Source organism: Crocodylus siamensis, chromosome 4, assembly GCF_052110815.1.
Source record: "Crocodylus siamensis isolate JL-2025a chromosome 4, ASM5211081v1, whole genome shotgun sequence".
NCBI classification, from domain to species: Eukaryota; Metazoa; Chordata; order Crocodylia; family Crocodylidae; genus Crocodylus; species Crocodylus siamensis.
The window spans coordinates 136,927,558-136,950,117 of record NC_143398.1 but is presented as its reverse complement, the minus strand read 5'-3'; the positions used below and the strand labels follow the sequence as shown (position 1 = coordinate 136,950,117).

General features: G+C 39.1%; 1 protein-coding gene across 2 annotated transcripts in view; it reads left to right on the top strand.

Moving 5' to 3' along the window:
* Nucleotides 1–17,328, top strand: part of NTF3 (neurotrophin 3) — a 71,334-nt gene extending 54,006 nt beyond the window's left edge. For both annotated transcript variants that reach the window (XM_090043878.1, XM_090043879.1), the window contains one exon: nt 10,141–17,328. In XM_090043878.1, the coding sequence (XP_089900004.1) occupies nt 10,141–10,935 (795 nt within the window). In that variant the 3' untranslated portion in view covers nt 10,936–17,328. The remainder of the gene's footprint in view (nt 1–10,140) is intronic.
* The last annotated feature ends 5,232 nt before the right edge of the window (nt 17,329–22,560 follow it).

The window sequence follows — 22,560 nt, the reverse complement described above, 5'->3', positions numbered from 1 at the left end:
AAGAACTATTCTGGTGATGTAAGCTGCATCTACTGTAGACGAGTTTCCTGGTATAATTCTACATGTCTAGCTGGACAGGCAAACCTTTTCTAGTGGAGACTAGGTTTCAAGAACACTAGGTTTTAGTGCTATTGAAAGGAACAGGTGAACATCTCCTCTTGGGTCTAGCAAAAATATTTGAACCTAGTTTTTCAGACATAACCATAAATAAATACGTTCAGGAGGTTCTAATTTATTTTTCTAAGGGTTTGGAAACAGAAATTTAAACTGGTTAAATGCTGATTTCAGAAAAGCTAATGCATCTGTGGGATGTGTATATAGAAGATCTTAATTATCTGCTGCAGCATGGTGTGTGTGTGTGTGTGTGTGTGTGTGTGTGTGTGTGTGTGTGTGTGTGTGTGTAAATATATATTTTCTCTTTATGGGCCTGATTTAATAGAATACTTTTAAGCTATGTACCTTAATACGGTGGTAGGCAACCTTTTATGCCTGCAGGATGGAATGACCCACCCTGGGTCACGGACAGCTAGGTGGGCAGCTGATGCCCATGGCAGCAGGGGGAGAATACCTGCAGCTGAAACCTCCTGCCACCCAGTACTGTCAAATCCCCATGACTGTGGGATGAATATGAAGGTTCTTCAGATGAAATCTGGCCCATGGGCCATAAGTTGCTGATGTCTGCTTTAGTACACAGAAGATTTTTTGAAGTTGCAGCCATTTCCTTGCCCTCTCCCCACCCCTTTATCCTATTGTAGAGTGTTTTCTGATGCCTGGTGAATTCAAAAGGAGCCCCTACTAGAGGCTTTTCTGGTACTTGTGTCAGGAAAGAAAATCTTGTAATTAAGAGCTATACCTTCAGCAGTTTTTGCATCTATATAACTTTGCACCTGGGGGGTCTAATATGATGGCATTTTTGTTTTGTTTGGTTTTTGGAGGCATGCAACAAACATTTGAGGAACAGAGACAAGCCAGTTTTCCCCTTTTTGAGTCACGAAATGACCAAGCATGCATTTCTGTGGACAGTACAGCTGTAAAGAAACTATGAGTCATGGGAGTTCACAAAGCAAACATAGGTGCAGTTTTGGATTAAATGAAATGGAATTTCCACCTCAAAGCAGCTTACACAATGTCCTGTCACAATGGCAAACCCAGTGTTCAACGAGCCATAGAGACATTCTCTCCCCCAAACTTCATCTTAAAATGATAATTTGAAACAAACTTTCATTTAGCATTTTCTCATTTGCTTCAGGTGTGCTTAGCTGTCTCTCTGTATCTTCTCCCCATTTCCCACTGCCTCAAAACTAGTTTAAAAAAAAAATTACTGAATTAGGCAACATATTGGTTCTAAAAAATTAGCTTCTGGACTAATGTCATTTGGGTCTTTAAGAAAATGTGTGTTGATTTCTCCATTTTGCCTTTATGTTTCTTTACACAAGCACTTGGATTAGATGGTTTTAACAAAGATAACCCTGCCTTGAGCAGGAGTTTGGTCTAGATCAGGCTTGTCCAACATTCAGCCCTCCAAGCTGTTTTCTGAGGCCCAAGATGCTGCAATGGGAAACAAAAGTGAACACTGTACTTTCGTTTCGGGGGGGGGAGGGGGCATGATGTGATACTGCTTCTTGTGAAGTCTTTGAATATGGCTTGCCGGCCCACTGGGTGATAAAAAGTTTATGATCCAGCCCCACATTCAAAAAGGTTGGACACCAGTGGTCTAGATGAACTTTTGAGGGCTCTCTCAGTTCTGATTTTCTATGACTCATAATTCCCAAAGGATTCTACACTGCAGTTTCAAGAGGATGGCCTTGTGGTTAGTAAAATCTTGGGGTGTATGTGGAACGTCAAGGTGGAGGGAGGGATTGTAGCTTCAGATGAAAGAGTAGTCTCATCTTTAATTATGGAGAGATTCAATCCCCAAAGCACATCTCAGAGGAAAACAAGAGGTAGTACAACTAGTGCCTGACTTTAATACAAAACCATTCATCAGCCTTAGTTGAGCCAAAGTAGGTCCAGGTTTACTTAAAAGGTTAATGAACTTCTACAAGCTGTTCAAACTTAAATGGAGCTTCAAGACTGTAATGAAACATGAAACCAGGCTTCTTGTTTGTGGCTTTGGGTTTAAGGACATCCTGAAGCACTCAGAAATGTTTCTTGATAATCAGCTTAAGTTTCGTTTCCTATATTTACTCGCATGTTTCTTGTTTTGATCCCTTTGTATCATCCTAAACAAAATTCTCTCTCCTACTGATTCTTACACTTTCCAGTTAATCGCACTAGGTTATCACGAGTTCATGCCCTCTGTCATCACAGAGCAACATTATGCAGGTTCACTTCTTTCGCTTTCCCTCAAAATTCACTCTCTCAAATCCCATCTTTATTTTTGGTGCTCCCCTCAATTTCCCTCCATCATAACAGCATTCTTTTGTCAGCAGAACTTTATAAAACATTGCAGGTGCCATACATTCCTCCATGGAGAAGGAACATCTATCTCTGCTCTGTAGCACAATACCTCCACAAACACAGGATTTCTTTGCCACTGTCTTCCGTTTCCAGCTAACTTCTACATTTCTGCCTAGTATTCCAAGACTTTAGATCACCCCTAGGTCTGATTAGGAATTCCAGCCTTCTCAGGTTCTTTTTCCCATTCAAATATCCTTGTTTAGAATTATTATTCCCCAAGCATGCTTGCTTGTAATTTCTAGCTTGACTCTCGTTTTGTAATTTTCTGCCAATGTTTCTAACCGCTCCCAATCCCCAGCAGAAATTGTATTTCTCTTTGCTCACTGGTGTTTGCATCCCCTCCCAAATTGACTGCAAATGTAATTAATTCACTGTTTGGCTCTTCTACTGTAAGGACCAATAACAAAGCGATTAAATAAAAGTAGGTCTCTTGCTAGAGCTACATAGACTACCTGCAGCAAATGATATATGCGACATGCTTGACCATTTGCAGTCTGCAGATGGTTTCTGAGCAAAGAAAAAGAAAAGAAAAGCCCAAGCAAGCAGAATTATGGGCAGAGGAGAGGTTGGAAAAAGTAAAAGATATAACCTTTGCTGGTATAACGTTAGCATAATTCTGAGGGAGCTACAGTGACTTGTCCCAGCTGCGGATCTAGGCCTTAGATTTATTCTTAGGTTTTTATGAATTTGGACAGTGTTCGAAATTATGCAATGAATAATACATGTGGAAATATTTCAGCTTCTGGGTTGCTTGCAATTTATTCACCACAACTACTGCTTTAAGTATTTATTCTGCCTAATTCACTAGGGTACTATGTATGTGGTCACTTAGGTTATGTGGTATTGCTTCCGCTTCCTGAGCCAGTGACATTAGTAAGCTGCTCTTTTCTGGACAACTCAACTCCCTAATAAGTTTCAAAGTAGTCTTTGAGAATAAGGCAATACACAAAGAAAGGCTCAGGAAGCATACACAAGGACTTGGGATTCACAGTGGTGTTGTATAGATAAACCTCTATAGATACTTCTGAATTGTTCAAATATTAATGAGATGAGATCCACATAAACACCGAAGTAGTGTTTATGTGGATCTTAAATGCATCCGCTGCAAACAGCCCTATTTGTTAATAATACCATAAATGATATTAAAGAATAGTGAGAAAGATGCCCACTTCGTAGAGGAATAGAGAGGCATAGCTATATATATTTCGTTATGTTTCAGGTTGCACAGCGAGGAATCTCTTTCCTTTGAAGCCCACATCTCCTTTCTCGGCATAACACCCAGGGCTGACTGTGTCTATTACCAATACACACCTCCAGGCATAACAACAATCATTTCTTTAAGGAATGAAACTAAAATAGAGGAAAAGAGGTGTTAAGAAAAGGAAAAAAAGTACCATTTTAAGTACACTTTTTTGTGATTAATAGGTCAAAATGAAAAAAACATTATAATACTTTGTATTCATAAACACTTCTCATCCAAGAACTTCAAAATCCAAGGTCCTTTCATCTAAGGACGCATTAAGCCTTATATTATCCTGTATGAATCCTCATTTTGAAGACATGGAAACTAAGGAATGGAGATCCTGCATTATCAAAGGTCTTCTAAACAAACCAGTAATAGGGTTAAACAGGACCAAGGCCTTAACTACAAGCACTCTAAATACAGCAACTCAGTTAGCAGAGAATCATGATGCAGCAGTCTTCTGGACAGAATCAGACTTTATGTATCAGGCCAAAAAGAAGTCAAAAGTTGGAAGAAGCCTAGTGGCTGAGGAAAATGTTCTTATTTCTGTACTTGATTGCAGACCTGGAGAACCAACTAGCATGGCTGATACTTCAGTGGACATTATTAATACTAAATATCTCCATGGATTTGTTAAAGGATGCTAGGGAGTGTTGAGTGCCCCCAGAGAGGTCTAGAGTACCCTGAACTCCAACTAAGTCAGGGAGGGGATGAAGACATAGGGCCAAAACCTCGCAGAACTAATGTTTCAGAAGGTGTGAGAAGTGACCAGTGTTCCAAATGGTGAGCTAAGCATTTCAGGAATTGTACTTTGACCTCTCTTGGAAATGGGCAGATGCATGTGAGTTCACATATTTATCTACATAGTGATATATGAAGACCAGTCTCTGATGTAGCTGCACATGCTGTTGTAGTCAGAGATGTCTAAAATGAACCAACATAACAAAGATCTACAACTGCACTGAAATCAAGTTACACCAAAGAGTCAGCTTGTTAGTACCCAAGAGATATTTTGCTATTCGGTGAAAGGTTTGGAATATAGCTCAAAGTGGCACATGACAAAATATAATCAATAACATCAGCGTTACCATATAGACAAGTAATGACAGATTCAGAAAACCTTATTTTTATCACCAGGGAGGTTGCTGACTTGGCCTGCCCCATTGGTTAAGCAACTAAGGACGAAACTAGCCAAAGTGACTAGATTGCTTTAAGTCCCATTTTCAGTGAGACACTGAGGAGTCCAGATCTCACTGTAGGTCACTGGGTGTAGGAATTAAGGACCCCAATGTAAATTAGGGTCCTGAATCATCTGGGCTTTGTGGAAAGCTTTCCCCTCTATCTCCTTGGATCTCATTTTCTGTATTTGAGAAACGGGACCACCACCTACATATGTGAATTTCTCAAATGGAAGTCACTACATATTCAGTTTGGACTATTTTGTATTTCATGCAGTATTTTTACAGTTAGGCACCCAGACTGTTAGTGTTTTTCTTGGTCTATGAATTTCCTTTTGCAGGCTGTTATCCTTGGCCCTTAACTGTAAAAAAAAAAAAAAAAAAGCAGATGTGAGCCTATTCTCACCAAAGGCAGAATAAGAACAAGTGAATCCACAGAATATTGTGTTACTAATAAAATTCTTGTTGCTATCTACGTGTCTATGAAATCCTGCTCAGACAAGTTATGAGAAGTAAACAAACTGCCTTCCGAGCAAAAAGCCAGAGCAGCGAAACAGCTACTGACCAGTTTGAAAAATAGTGTGCTTTTAAAAGGAACCCAGTTTCCTTAACAAACTGTTGATCACCTAGAAGAACAACGAAACAAATAGACCTTTTTTGCAGAAGCCAAACTGGTTTTAAAAAAATGAAGCATGCAAAATCACCAGCCTTTTTTTAACATCTTATTTCTATTTGGATTCCTCTGAAGGATTTGATAATACATACTAAACCAAAGTCTCATATTACTTAGGTTTCATTACTACAGACAAGACATTTAATTATTTACTGTGAAATATTATCACAGTATGATTACAGTCAATTAAAATTAAATATATACAACACCACACCACAGGCAACCAAACAAAGCAAGCAGAGTTTTGTAGCTGAAAAGTCAGAATTGCCAAAGATTCTACAGAATCCATTAGAGACTTTACTATCACTATTAATTTTATATGGAGGGAATGTTTCAGAGATGAGAAGCCACATAAAACCTTAAGATATATCAAAACTCATCTACAGTTTAATGAAGTAAGCAAAGTTCATTTTGTGACGCACCATCTTTGCCTTCCAATCAAGTTTGTTTTCACTTATTGTTTCACAAAAGTCAGAAACCTCCGGCAAGCCCAATTGTCTTTTGTGCAAATTAATGATCTGCTATAGACCAAAAAAAAAAAAAAACCCAGCTGGTTTTCCGAATGGACTTAAGTGCAACTACTGTATATTACAAGTGGCAAAAACTTGCAATACAGTTACACATAAGTCCATTAATAAACCAATGTAGCTTAAAAACATAACTTACTAAATTAACCCAAGCATCACAGCTGACTTGAGAACTCAAAGTAAAACCTGGACACAGGTACCAGCCTCATCTCTCCCACACCACCAGATGTATAAAGGTAGTCAGATAGCTTGCATCATTCTTATCCTAGATTCAGTTTTGCCACATCTTTAAAGTTCAAGTGGCACTTTATCCACTATCATACTATGGAGCATGCTTCCTATTCCTTTGCCCTGTGGTAGCCAAAAAATGCTTTTTTGGGTAGCCCATTGTACAACATGTTTAAAGATATCTCAAATATGCCTCTCTCAAGTACTGCTTATGCTATTGTAGGTAACTGTACCATTCTAGGAACTGCACTGAAATCTTTTGAGAATTTATAGATCACACATAGAAATAAAAAGACAGCCAACAGGCTATTCAAATAATTGAGAGAGAAAAATTGGGGGAGGTGAAATCAACCTTGAAATGATATTTTCAGGATTTGCAAGGAATTAGAAAAGAAACAACATTTGGTGTTGAAGAAAATGCTGAAGAGCCCTTGCAAATTTAGCTCTTTGTTTTTCAAATTTCCTGTGCACTTATTAAAACTGCCTAAAAATCAAACTATTTATTCCAGACTGACTTTTTCAGTTTCTAGCCAAAACTTAGAAGTTTGTTCCCAAGACACAAATCGTTCTGGTTGACCCCAAACCATGTTACAGGTGAAAAAATCTGTTTGACCAAAAAAATTTGCCCAAGCCTAAAAACTAATATAACTGTCAGATCTAATGTGCTGTATTAAGACTAATATCACCCAGCATATATTAGTAGACATATTATCCAGCTGTAGCTTCCAAGTGATTTAAAAGTCTGCTAGCTGCAGTACCATCTCAAGCAGACACTGAGGTGTGAGATCTCATATGTAACCTAATCAACCATAACTTATAGGTCGGGTTCTCCATAAGAACTACTATGACTGGGCAAAAACAATTGCATGAATAGCTTATTCATCCAGAAATACTGTTTTGGGTCGACACAATATTTATGAATTAGCACCAAACCCAGTTAAAAAGTTGAAATTTTTCAATACAAAACATTTAAACTCTTCTGAAATAGGTTTGGCTGAGACTTTTATGTCAAATAATATTTCATGAACATATTTATTTAAATGACATTTTCAAATCAGATTAAAAAAATACCACAAAACCTCATAATTAAACTTTTCATTTTGGGTTCCAGAAAGTGTAGTGTTTGACCTAAAATAAAATATCCTCCCCACTTCTTTGTAGTTTGGCAGTTCCACCACAAAAGTGAAAAACATCATTCGCTTACACAGCTGTATTCATGAGGTCCTGATTACTTGCCTTCTACAAACTGCGAAGTCTGTATCTATACTATGCAGGAACTCCAGCTTCATACATGTCAGTACCTTCTTCCTAGCTGTATATTTTGTTAATGCCCTCTTAGTTTTGAAACCTCGCAGCCAAGTTATTATATGCAACTGTGTGCTGACATGAATTATGTTTGGGGCTTGTGAACGGAACATTCATTCACCAACATGTTGACCTTTCTACTGGCACCAGACTGTTAGCCCCTCTGAGTGCTATGGTAAACCCACTGAGAAACATGTATTATAAAAATGTGTTTGCTGCTTTAAAGTTTAAGGACCAAGTGAGAGGAGACTAAATGTTGTTTTACACAGACCTTTTTTTATACAGTATTTTTGGGCCTTGAGATCCATCTATATCAAAAGTAGTTTACATTAGACAAAAGACAACAACTCTATGACAAGTGAAAACACCAAAAAAGCATAGCTTTGCTGTAAGCAACACACAGTCTAGGTTTAGGTGAACGCATGATGTAAGAAACTGAAAATGGAGAAAACACATTTCTTGTCCATAAAAGGACAGGTCACACATCCACAGAGGCCAGCACTGATTTTGCTACAGTTCCAAAGTATGAAAGAGAGAATCACTGTTGCTAAAGGGAGTTTCATTTAAAATTGGCTGGGAATTTTGCAACATTTTTAAATGGAAAATGGTGATTTGTTAAAACTACTTCCTGAAGAGATTTGCATTGGGAAAACCAAAAGAATACAGCATATTCACCCTAGCATAGCCAATGGTCTGTGAAACCCAGATTCAAGTGTGTGCTGTGACTGATAATAGACCATGAACTTCATTGGCATCTCCCACATTGTAGACAAATGCCCTAATCTGTCATGTTGCCTGTATGCATATACCCTATATTTCTGACATAGCCTGTTTTTCTCAGGCCCAACTATTCTTCAGTGAAAGTTTCATAAAACTCATATTCAAACCCCTACACCCCTCAGTTTTGATGCCTTGGTATACTCACAGTTAATATGTGAGTACTGTCTGTCGGTAATCCAAAAATTACCAGACTGCTCTAATTATAAACATAGAGCAGTGCATGCATTTAAACATGCTCATATAAAATGCTAGTTTTTTAAATCTTGACACTTTCTGCACATGGAAAAATATTAACAAGTGTCTTAGCTTTCATGGACTTGGGGTGTAGGGATCCTTACCACTCCTCCTGAAGGCAGGTTTGTACCACGTCATACATACTGGGTGCATCTACACAAGATGCTACAGCGATGTAGCTTGTTGCTACAGCAATGTAGTATTGGCGGGCACAAACTGTGACATTGCCACTACTGTGCAGTCGTAATGAGTTACTGTGCAGCAGCTTGTTGCTACCGCACAGTAGGGTCAGAAATGACCGGTGTGGCACCAGGACTGCACAGTACCACCAGTGCTAAAGCAAGTACCAAATGGCTGTGCAATAAGAACTTCACAGTCATGTGCACGTGTAGACATGCCCACAGTGAAGAGAAACGTAAAATAAACTACAATAGAACATCCCATTTTTTCACTCACATTTCACACTGCATTTTTCAGGTTAAATGACTGCTTTTCAAAATTCAGAGGATAAGAAACCCCTTTTGCCTGACTGCATCCCTGTTTCTGGAGAACACTTTCCCAAATAAGAGGTCACTGGGGCACAAAGAGGGACAGTTTTGTCAACTGAAACACCACTATTAATATTTTAGTATACTGTACTGACCTGCACCCTGAGATGTATATATTGAGCCAGATCTTCAACCCTACTAGGCTTTAGTAGACTTAAGCACCTAAATATGATTCTCTCCTATGCTGCTCAAGTCCCTGATAAACAATTAATCCAGATGGTTCCTGGTTCCTCCACACCAGTTTTAAAGGTAGGATGGTAGTTATTACAAAAGTAGATGCCATAACAGGTTTTCAGGGACTTGAGCAGGTTGGAATACTGGGCACCCAATAAGTGGAGCAGAAGCTGGCCCACTGTGTTCAGAACAGTTCTTATGAAATGCAGTTATACAGTGGCTCCTTAAAGCTGTCTCTTAAAATTTTCATTTTTTCAAGTCATTGTTCGGTGGTTTGTCCAAATTGTTACCTATTACTCTTGTTTTATAGAGTGGCAAACTTGAGCGGTCCTCATAGAGTCAGTGACACTTATTATAGTCAATGGAATTTACCCAGTGTTCCTCTCTCTCCCTGCTAGCTTCCACGGTGCAACTCACTTCACAGAATTAGGCAACTCTTCTAGCGGGGAAATCACCCTGACTCTGCTTGCCCTGGCTCTGCTTTTCAGACAACAGTGAAATGTCTCTATCAAGAGAGGATCTTGCAGGCATGCTTGTCCTCCGGGTGGGACTAAAAACTATGAAAGCTACTCCTGCTTAAAGAGAGAAAAACTAGATGACACTGGTAACAAAGGATTGGGAAGTAGTATATTTCATAAAATGTAATTAAATATTTGAAATATCTTGAAAAAATACACAGACTAACATCTGTAAGACTAGTTAAAAAAAGAAATCAGAACTCTCATGTTGATCATACCTAATCAACATACTAATTTCAGTGGCTCCAGTTTAACACTGTGTTTCTTTTCAGATCTTACAGGTGAACAAGGTGATGTCCATCTTGTTTTATGTGATATTTCTTGCTTATCTTCGTGGCATCCAGTCTACCAACATGGATCAAAGGAGTTTGCCAGAAGATTCAATAAATTCTCTCATTATTAAACTCATTCAGGCAGACATTTTGAAAAACAAGCTCTCCAAGCAGATGGTAGATATTAAGGAAAACTATCAAAACACAGTGCAGAAAGAAGAGGCTCAGCAGGATATGGACGGAGCTGAAAATGTGAAATCGGACTTCCAGCCAGTTATCTCAATGGATACAGAATTGTTAAGGCAACAGAGACGCTATAATTCTCCCAGGGTCCTCTTGAGTGATAACACCCCATTGGAACCCCCGCCTTTGTATCTCATGGAGGATTATATTGGAAGTTCTGTGGTGGTGAACCGAACCTCACGGAGGAAAAGGTATGCAGAACACAAGAGCCATCGAGGGGAATATTCTGTATGTGACAGTGAAAGTTTATGGGTCACGGACAAGTCATCTGCTATCGATATTAGAGGACATCAAGTCACTGTGCTGGGAGAAATTAAAACGGGCAATTCTCCTGTCAAACAATACTTTTACGAAACAAGGTGTAAAGAGGCCAAACCTGTAAAAAATGGCTGCCGTGGCATAGACGATAAGCACTGGAACTCCCAGTGCAAAACATCCCAAACGTACGTAAGAGCACTGACGTCAGAAAACAATAAACTCGTAGGCTGGAGATGGATAAGGATAGACACTTCCTGTGTGTGTGCATTGTCAAGAAAAATAGGAAGAACTTAAGTCTGCATCTCTTTGCTATATAAATTATTACTTTAAATTATATGATATGCATGTAGCATATAAAATGTTTATATTGTTTTATATATTATAAGTTGTCCTTATTTATTAAACTTCAGCAAACCTACAGTATATAAGCTTTCTTTCTCAATAAATATGAGTAAAGGGTGTGTGCCTGAGCTGTTGGCATCTCCTGTTTTATTAGAATATGTTTGTGACACTGCTTATCAGCAGCATACCATAATCTTCCTGTAAAATCTGTGTAACATCAGTATTTTGCATTCAGTATTGTCAAGCCAGTGACTGTCATTTAGTAAACTTGTTAAAAATTGGATGAATGTCAAGAGTTGTGTACACATTTATCTCCCCTGCTCTATATTTTCCATGTTTAATTAAAAGAAGTGCTAACTCCTTGCCACCAAAACAAAAACAAAAAATGATGCAGCATAGCCTACAGCTAATAACATTCCAGGCAATGAGTAGCCATAAAATACATTTTCTGTATGTTATGCCAGTTTTGTCATTGTAAATACGGTGGGGGAGGGTTCCTCCTCTGCTAGCGTTCCAGAACCACTACTAAGAACCCAACAAGTTTTGTTTAGTTTTTTGAAGCACATTTGTTTTGTAACTGTTTTTAATGCTGCCAATTTCTCCTAGAAATAATAGGGAAAAAATCTTAAATATTTGTAACAGAGCTTTACTGAATCCAAGAAGCAATCTAAGTAGATCATTAATATAATTCATAAAAGATGATTTCTTCAGAGTATACTATTTATTGTGATCAGCTTCTTCCTCTTTCCCTTTCTGTCCAATAACCCAGTAACTGCTGCTGCTCTGTTATATTCTTTTTAGCTGGGTTTTTTTCATTAGGAAAAAAGCTAATTACTGCCATGAAAGGAACCCTGAGCTCTAGCAAAGAACAAAAGTCCTGGAACATATACCAAAGTGGCACCTTCCTTCAAAGGTGTAATGCAGTTCAGCTACCTGCTGCCAGTTGTTTGTGGAGAAAGATATCTGGAAAACTGCTTGACGAAGCTGCCATTTATCTGGGGCTCATGCGCCTTGACTGTGCTGTGTGCAATTAATAAGCAGGTTGTCAAGTAATCAACCATCAAAACTATAATAGTGTCACATAGGCAACTGTTACATACCTCATGCAGACATTTCTAAATTGTGAGCACAAATCTGTTTTTTATATCATTATGTAGATGCTACATATATATATGTGTTGGGCAGGAACTTCAGTGAGCATAAAATGGAGCAGCTTTGTTAACGAAAGTAGAACTACAGAATTTACACCAACTGAAGACACAGGCTTTCCTTTGTTAGCCACATTATGCTGGACTCATTGCCCATTAAAGCTATGGAAGGCTTTTTTGTGGGGGGAGGTTTATGGATATCAGTGGGAGTAAGATCAAAGTTCTCCTTTATCTGGTTATATATTCTTGCATAACCAGAGTCAGAAACTGCCCCCAGTTTGATAGGAATCAGAACTGCCACAAGTTATAGCCAAAATTCTTAAGTTACAGCTTTCTTCTTAAAGCTAATCACTACCCTAAATCAAAGCCAGAGCCACAACACCCAAACAGAAGATGGCATGACAGCTAGGGTTCAAATTACAGGCTGAGCCCCACCCCGCATAAGAGACAAGAGCCCCCCCACACACACAAGAGATGAGAGCCCTCCATAAGCCCCTCATAAAAGACGAGAGCCCCCAGCCCACCCTATGCCTTTCTAAGCAGCTCAGGTGGGGGTGGCGGCGGCAGCTCCTTCCGGCTTCCAGCTACTACCACCGCAGACCCCTGCAAGAGTCCGAGCGTAATTTGAACCCTGATGACATCATTGCACCTCCCATCTTTCACTGCTTTAGAATAAGTGTCAGACTCTCAACGGGTCACCAGAGGAAGTTAACTGTGTTGTCTCCTCTAAACCTTTGCAGCATTTCACATCAAACAGCTACTTTAGAACTGAACTAGATTACTCAGGAGGGCAAGCATTCAAATTGCATCACATCACATTGGTAGACCTAAACAAGGAAGACAGTGCACACAGCCTGCCAACATTTATATATATTATATATATATAGTTCCTATTACATGCCTGATCTCAAAAGACATAAAAACTCTCAATTCCCATTGAAGTAAATGGGGGGTCAGGGTACTCATTTTGCAGGAAGTATTCCGCACCTTGCAGGAGCAAACCCTAAACTCACTTCTTAACCTCAAGCAGTACTTAACTTAGTAGCTCCTTACCATGGCCATCATTAAAGCATCAGATGTGGTTTATACAGTGAGCAGCTCAGTTAGTATTTCTCCTCCCTTCTACTTCTTTAGAAAATTTCAACAGAAGGCAAGCAATTTTATTTCTTGTTAAAATTTGCAATGGAAAATTCTTTTCATTTTTTTTCAGTTTTGTTTTCCACAATTTTTTTTCAAGGAAGGCACATATTTTCAAGCATTTTTATTTAGTCCAAAGCCCAATTTTTCAACAAAAATGGAAGTTTTCAAAGAAAATTTTCAGCCAGTACTAGCATGTAGTTTCCCCAGGCGGCAGTTTTTGTACTTCAATATTGAGAGAATATCAACAGCTATGGCTAGGCTAAAATGAAGAACTGATGCTTATTGAGTTCCTTTGCTACTACTGATTGCTTGAAAAGGCCTAAGACAACCATTAACTTTTTGGGTGTACTGCAACTAAAAAGGGTAAAATCCACTCATATTTATAGAAGGATAGATCTACGGATAGAAGGATATAATCAGGTAGTAAAAACTAGTATTACCAATGTATGAAGAGCTGTACAAGTAACCAAAGAAAGGAAGTTGTAGTGCAAATGCAATACTCAGCATCTGAAATGTATTAAATAAAAGGAAAGAAAACATCATGCACCATGTTTTGGGGGTTATTAGATCAGCTGCTTCTTTCCCACCTTAGCATAACAAGAAAAAGAAGCGTTACCCTTAGGATCATATCCAACTCCCAGTGAAGTCAAAGAAAAAATTCTCATTGACTTCAATGGAAATTGGATCAGGCCTTAAGTGAAGACAAGCTACAAGTCTCAACAGTACTTCAGGGTTATTGAATGCATCAGTTCCCTTACATCCTGCATATAAGATACTGTGTGTTTCTTATCAAGTATGTACAGAAAAATATAACTATTTGTAAAGGCCTAATCGTGCTTTCTTGGAACTCAGGAAGACATTTTTGTAGATATCAGTAATAGTACAAAGAGGTCCAAAGTTTTCTGCTAATCTTCTTTGTACTAAATTAAATATGAACCCAACAATACTTGGTAAATTTGAGCTTTTAAAAACTTAGCAGCTTATCTATACTGTTACTATTGTTTCTCCAACATGTTATAATGCTAAAAATACAAAGATTTCTTTTGCAAAAATCATTGGACACTACTCTGTCTTTGCCTGTTGGTGTCAAACTATGTTTTTTCGTGTGTGTGTGTGTGTGTGTGTGTGTTTTTACAGTCTATTTAGTAATTGTAAAAAATACTCCACTGAGGTTTTGGGAAACCATCTGCATTTATTTTATCACCTTTGAACATGTGTTCAGGAATGAAGTCTGTGTAGCCAGTTTACTGCTACCAAGAGATTTGTGCTGCTGCACCAGGAAGAAACTTTGACTGGACTGTATAGGGGGTGTGTTCAAAACTACTCAGCTAATATGCTGTTATTTCAGTGCTTTAACAATCCGAGTCTTTCACTCGGATATACATTATATATCTGCAGACAATACCAAACAGGAAACAAGCTCAATTTGGCATTCCAAAATTAAAAACTTAAAGATAATAATGACCTGCTATTCTTGACCTTTCAGCAAAAGCACTTTTATGGCAAGGAAAATGCAAAACCATCCATTTAATTTAATAGGAACAATGTGGCAAAAATCAGTGGGATTCTGTGTTCTCCACACTCCCATACACGTATGTAATTCATCATGTTCATGGCAGTGGAAGGCAGAGGGAAGAAGATAGGCCCTACAGCTTGTGAGAAGCAAAGAAAACCACACTGGGTTATAGCTGTTTTTAAGTATGGAAGGGTTGTTTTCTGAAATGCTTTGCCTGTATTTTGTTACAGCAGATGGCAGAATGACGAAGCAAGCACAGATGTGGTGTAAAAAAAAAAAGTCCACCAGCACAAGGTCTGCAGTTCACTACTACTTTCGGTCTGGGTAGTGGTTTTAGTTAGGTTGTTATGTAGTTCTACAACCACTTTCCTGCTTAAATAGTTTAAATATCTTCTTATCACAAAGAGTTTTCCCAGATATACTTAAATTATCGAGTTGGTCGAATTCCAGCCCCCCAAAGTTAGATGCCGTGGTACAACTGATGAACTCAGTAAAAAAAGTAATGCTTTATATAGTTTCCTAATTGTTTATGTGACTAATAGGATACTGCATCACCTTGGAAGCCAATACCACCTGCTACTATGACAGCCAACTTTCAGTATGAGGTGGCCACTTTGAGGCATGCCTATTTCGGATTCTGGGGATCTTAGGGAGTTTTTCACAATGCAGGGAGAGTTCTCCAGGGACTTTTGGTGGCAAACAGGGTCCTATACTCCCATTCTCATTGTAGGGGGCGTGGCTGATGCACCACAGGCCGCACAGATAACTGCCTGCCACTTTGGCTCTGGGAGCCTATTAGCAGCCCAAGCTGGTCACTGAATGCACAGGCAGCTCTACCTTGCACCTATATGACTTAGCTGTGCATACAGAAGTCTTGAATTCAAAGGATGGTCAAAGTGAGCCTTGGGCTATCTTTACTCCCATCATCACCAACACACCATCTTCTCCTACCTGCCCATCTTGAGCTGTTTGCTCCTTAGTTGTGAACAAAGATCTCTCCCTTGGCTCCATCCAAAGGCAGCAATGTGGAGACAGAGAGGCTTCTGGCTGAAGAAGATTGGGTAGTGCCCAGGGATGGAGAGGACAGCCAATCTTTAGTCCTTAGCAGAACCAAAGGGAGGATTCTAAAGCTGAGGAAGCTCAGGCTATTTAAAAGAAAGATGGCCCTACAGTAAAGCAATGAAGTAGGGTCAGAAGTCCAGTCCTGGTTCTGCCACAGATTTGTATTGCAACCTGAGACAGGTCATTTAAACTCAGTATTTTTAAAAGCACCCTCAAATATTGGATGTGAAGTTACAAGGGCCAGGGCATCCAGCTCTTCAAATAAAGAGAGGAAAATCCAAGACAGTATGGACTTCTGAAAAATATATGTTTTTACTTCAGTGCTTCAGCTACAAAAAGGAGGGCATAACACTACTACTCACCTCTCTGACAGTGGGAAGTAGTGAGTCCTGCTCTGTGGTTTGTAAACTACACAATGATAGAAAGCACTACTATTTTTTGAAGGGGGCTTGGAAAAGTAGCAAACTACTGTTTTCAGGGCTGGGAGAGAGGGGGAGGGCAGGAGGGAACTTCTTGCTTGTAGTGGGAGTCTGAAACAGAGTGCTACGGGGAGTAAGTAGTGTGTTAACAGAAGGCTTAGGTAGCATGGGGGAGTTGATTCTCTTGAGAGTATGGGAAATCATTCATTCAGAAAATGCCTGACCCTCATTTCAGTGTAGCATATTTATTCCTAGTGTTTTAAGCATTTGTGAAACATCATTTGATTATTTAAAACCCTCAGGAATTCAAGAGGAAAATTAAAATCTCTAGTATAGGTCTCAGCTAAAGTGCAATTACTATATGCCAGTTAGGAATTAATACCACTTACTGTTTACACTTGTACAGCTCTCTTAATAGCACCAGGGTTATAAAGAGGCAAGTCAAAATTGAATTTGACTCAAAACATTTAAATCTAAATTGAATGAATTTGGGGGCTGAGAGGGAGGTGGGAAGAAGGAAGAAACTAGGTTGAAAACATTATCCAACATACGGGGGTGTAGAACAAATTAAGGTTTTGACTATAAAACATATTCATTATTCTATCTAATTCAAGAGATCTATGGAAATATTTAAATATATGTTGAACTGTATGATTTAACCCGTGCACACATATTTAGCAGCAATTTACAGAATAAGAATGTAAATAGAAATATGCAGTAAAGTACTGTGTCTAGCATTGTAAATAACTTCTATTGATTCCTATTTATGTTCTCAGTGTCTGAGAAGGGTCTAAGATCTATATTTTAATACAAATTTTGTTCTTGTTTTACACATGGTATTTTGTATAGTAAGCACCTCAATTTACTGCTTTGTAGCTGTTTGCAGTGTGTAATCTATGTGAAAAATGTAGCAGAAATATGGCTCTCAGCTAGCCTGGCAATGTAAAAGGTAAAAAAAAATCATCCCACCTTTGTATCGTAGGTAGTTGAACCCAAACATGTGTGAGTGACAGAATCTGCTTCCCAGGTTCAGAGATTAAATATGTTTTAAAATACTGAATGGTAGCTTTTGTCAAGTTATTACCGGACACAGTGATTCAGATGCAGATGTAAAATGGCCCAGCATTCAGATGGAGTGTTTCTTTCTTTGTATAGCTCCAGTCTCTTAAATATTGCAGCTACAGTCAGAAAACAGACCTTTCCTCTATTCTCAGCTCTCTGAGCACACATTCAACTTTCTTTTGAGGATTTCCTCCTTTCTGTCTGAAGGGGAACTTAGTCACCTCTATCAAACTGTTCACTCCAGGACCCCGAAAAACATTATCTGTGCAGCCCATGGAGTCTGAATAGAGGTTAACGCAGATACTTGACTAACTGGGAAGGTGACAGATTGGAAGAGGATGGGGATGCACATTATCCCACTGGCCTTCTTAAAATTAAAGGTTTGGAGAGCCGGGGTGAGGGGCAATCGTATGTACTGTGTAACCCTGTTGCTGACAAAGAAAGGTCTCAGTACATGGCTAAGAGGCACAAAGCATCCATGTCAAGGCTTTTAACTTCCCCTGGACTCTTGACAGCTCCCTAGCTTCTGTGCCACTTTTTAGTGGGAATGGGAAAATGACATTCTGCAAAATGGGGTAATGAGGATGTTCCTTATTAAAAGAAAAGGCCCTTATGGTGATTTCCTCCTCTAAAGCTTCCTCGCCTGGAATTTTTTTCAACAGGAAGTAAAGATCTATGGCCCAGAGATGCTGTATCAGTGAGAATGCAGTGGGAATAGTAGGTACGCCTATATAATTGCTACCTGAGTCTCTCAGGAGGGTTATCAGGACACTGCATAGCATCAGTGAATATAGAAAAAATAAAATTTTGTTTTTCTGCCTTTGCACTGATCGAGTTTTCCTCTCTGCTCTCCTTACAATAGCCAATATATTGCGGCAGTAGGCAGAAATGTACAATGAATTTTGGTGGGCTAGATTACACTGAGCATCTGCTTGTCCAGGTGTGGGAGGGAGGAAGGGGTGCCCTCTCCCCCTGCAAATTCCTAGGGTATTGTGAAAGTATTTGGGGAGGGGGTCAAGAGCCCAATGGCTCCTCTCTCCCTTTCTCTGGAGGTTGTACATAAAGACTGGGAACTACCTATGGAGCAAGGTTGGGAAAGAGGTAAAACAAGCATGCTGTAACATTTAATCATCTCAGCAAGCACCACTGGATAGGCTGAAGAAGTAATATAGAATAAGGCAGTATCCATCCAATCTGACAAAACAGTTTCAGGAAAGCTTTACCAATAGAGCCTGCCACAGTTTTCCTGCCTCCCCTCCAAGAGCCCTTTGGAGGAGAAAGGGCATGATCTTAGTCTTTGTTATCAGTGGAATATTCAGTTATCCCTTTGCAAATGTAAGGAAAGAGCAACATGGATATCGGAGCAGGAAATTATGGCATCAGTCAGAAAGCAGGAAGGACAGCAAAAGTGGATGTCTGAAAGTTTTAACCCTTAAATATTAAAACTGCCCCCGTTCCTGAAGTGTAGCAAGTGAGCTGATCGGAATTCCACGTGTGGAGGAAATATTTCTATCTCTAGTATGGCTTTAGGAAAAGCTAAGAAATACCTGGCTTTATTCTGATCTTACACAGTTTAACCTCCACTTGAAGCCTTTTTACTTTAATTGTTTGGTGACCCTTCATCTCTTGTTCATCACTTTGTTTACAAATTTTAACAAACTCCAAAGTATGTGCAGCCTGTAAGTAAAGTAGAAAATGCCTGCTCTTGAGCCACACGGTCATTGACTCATTAAACAGCCAGTAGGCATTGTGCTACTGAAGGCAACTATCTCAACCAGGAGCAGAGCAGGTTCTGCAGATGGAGGCCCAGAGCTCAGGGGGCTCAAATACGGCACTTCACCTATACTACAGAACCCCAAGAATTCAGCAGAGGTAAGTGCCACTTCCCCACCCCACCCAGCAATTTAGGAAGACTTTCCCAAAATCTTTTTAATCTTAAGCAGCAGCTCAGTTCAGAATTGATACTAATAATGGAATTTATTTCTTTTCCCCTCAAAGAAGTTAAATTCTTCCTTGATTATTCCCTTGTAAGCCCTTTCTCCGACTATGAAAGAATACTCATTTGAACTTAAGTTCTACTGTCAAGATGTTCGTGCAGAAAATTTTCAGTGGATCTCTGCCTTTGATCAGGGCAACCACTCTTAAGGAATGCCTCACATAAATCCACTTTCCCACTCTGTCCATCTGGCTGTGGGAGTGGTTTTTGAGCCATTCTTCAGAGACACACGGTCTTAACTGTGACTATTCCCACAGCTTGGGAATATGGATGTGAATTTGCCTCAGTTAATTTGCTTCTTTCTTGATAACAAATGTGGGTCTTGATTCAGAAGAACACTTAAGCATGTGCTCATCTTTAAGGAGACAAGTCATTTTATTGGAGCTGGTAGAACAATTCATGAGATAAGCACATGTTTAGGTGCTTAGTTGGGTCAGGGCCATAGAATGGGTTTCTTTGTGATTTTGTTACTGGAAATCATAGTGATTCATTAAAGAGAGAAAGAAATAATCATAGAAGTTGCCTTTTTGTGTGTACCTAGGGAAAATGATGGAATAAATAATCTGTAAACAATTAAGACCTGATCTAAAACCCGTGGAAGCTGGTGGCAGAGGTCCACAGATTTCCAATGCAGCCCTGGATCATGTACTTAGACAACAATTGACCCATGATCAGTTGTTGACATTGTGGATTTACAGTATAAAGAAAAGAACAAACAAAACCAATAATTTAGGTTGGGGTTTTTTGTTTTTTTTTAATCAAAGCAGAAAATTATCATACTAAACTAAGTATATCTCTTGCACAGTAAAGTATTGGCAGAACATCACAAATTCTTACTTGAGACAGTCATTCAGATAGACTTGGATACATACCCAATCACCTGGTCTGGAAACTGGGCGAAGGAATGTGAATAAGATGCAAGGGTAATGGGAACATATTGAAGTAAGGTGCAGAATGTATTTTGTGCATATCTGTAGGAATAGTGTTAAACCAGGAGTATATTTTTCAAAAAAGCTCAAGTGATTTGGGAGCCTACAAAACCTTTGCAAATGTGATTAGGGATCTCAGGAGCTTAGGTCCTATGGACTTCAAATGAGACTAGGACTGCTAAATACCTAATCCACTTCTAGAAATGAGATGCAAACTCTGAAGCCCTTTGAACACATTTTAGCCTGGCATTATTCAACATCTGTGGTAATGGCCTGAATACAGCAGTAAACAGCATACTGATGATATTAAAAAAGATCACGTGGGTTACTCTCACAAAAAAAACAGATGCCAAGAGACCAGGTGTCTGTACCACACTGTCCCCAACCCTGGAAGAGTGTGCAAAAGGACATCCTAAAAAGGTTTCATCTACAGCCTTGCCAGACTTCCACCAGTCTGATTTCATAGCTATGGCCAACAGTTATGAACTGGTCATGATAGCTCTGAAACACGCTGCATCATATTAGTTTGCCATAATAATAGCATGTGCTAGCACCTCTTTTCTCTGCCACCTGTCCCATGCAAATGAGCTATGCAGATATTTTATTTGCCAGCTGTGTCTTGCACCTGAATACCTTTCCTCGTGCTCAGTCACAACCCTTGGTAGCTTTTGCTTCTGCAAGAGGAGCAGCACTGTTCTTCCTTACAAAAGCAGAGATTTTGTTTCTTGTTTATATGGCCTTTGGGGTCATCTACTGTTATTGCACTGAAGTTCTTCTCCCCCTATGACCGGATGTACAGAATGATTCTGCACAGTTGTTGCCAAAGAATGTCTTTAAAAAGTCTATCTTTGCTCAATAGAGGCTACATTGAGAGACCCTGGAAACTTGATTCCTCGCACAACACCCTCAACAAGATGATGGACGAATCAGTTGAACAAACACTCGTCCTGTTGCACCTAACACAATATGGCCAGTACTCCCAACACTTAAGCTCTTCAGTTGTGATAATGGAAGAACTCCTGCTGGTTCCTTGTCTTCCTGTTTTATTTCTGTCTAAGTACCATTTAATGTAAAAATAAATAAATAAATAAATAAATCAATGTTATTCTTGCTGTCAGAAAGCCTGAAGCAGCCTTCTTAATGAAAGCTCACTGGTGTTCAAAGGAAAGGACTGGTATCTGTAACTACCAGGATACCTGCTGGCAGCATATGCTGACAAAATATGAGGTTTCACTATTTTTCCAGCATTTGCTTTCATTTGTTCTGCCTCTAAATTATTTGAGGTTAAATCAGAGGGGGAATTAGACCAGGCAACACAAACAGAATGAGCTACTTTATGCAGATGCAAATGCAAAAGGCTACCTACAGATCAATGGCAACTGAGCAATTTTGAAAAGCAAACCCCAGTGATGTGGAAACTTTATGATTACTAATAAATGAGCACTGGGGACACAAGCTAATATAAAGCAAAATATCTAAGCAGCATTTGACAGCTTGGACAAATGCAAGAAAATGAAAACTAGACATAAAAATATCCCAAGTACCCCTTGAAGAGAAAAGCTTCAGTTGTTCTCAGTTCTAAATCTCTATCGACCATGCTATGACTGGAATAGAAGGTATAGAAAAGAAATATTGTTTCATCTACCTTCACCTGCAGGCTCTTCTCTCTGTTCTTTTTACATAACAACAGGTTCCCATTCACTGAGAAGGCACAAATTATACAAAAGGGTGATATTTTCTAGCTTGTCTAGCAAGCTTACCTATAACCATCAAGACCACAACCTGAGTCAAGAATCACCCATTTCACTTCACAGCTCAGACACACAGTTTGCAGTGTCTCAATTAGAGAAATAAGCACATCTGAAGATAAAGGAAATGAAGTTGGTTACAGGATATTTGCAGGATTGCCAAAGCCAAGCATTCAAAAATTGCAAGCCTGGCCTCCACTTCTCTTAAGAATCATTAGATTTAAAATAATAAAAGCAAGGCTCTTTTTATTTGTCTTATAGTATTGCAGACTATAACATTTTTTTCAAGCTTTCTTCTGCAGCCCTGAGAGCTAAGCACTCAAAAAAATGAAAGCAGAGATATTTTGTTATGTGATAAGACAAGAAAAATCTCAAAATCATAAACTAATGATAAGACCATGGAAGCTGGTAATTCTGGGTTTGCTTTGTTTTGCTTCAGGAGGGTCATTTGTCCATAACTCACATCAGAATGATGTTTGCAATCAGAGAACCAGAACCCAAGTGAAAAATTGTGCATGGGAGTCTTTAACTCTTTTTTATTTCAAATAAAAATGCAA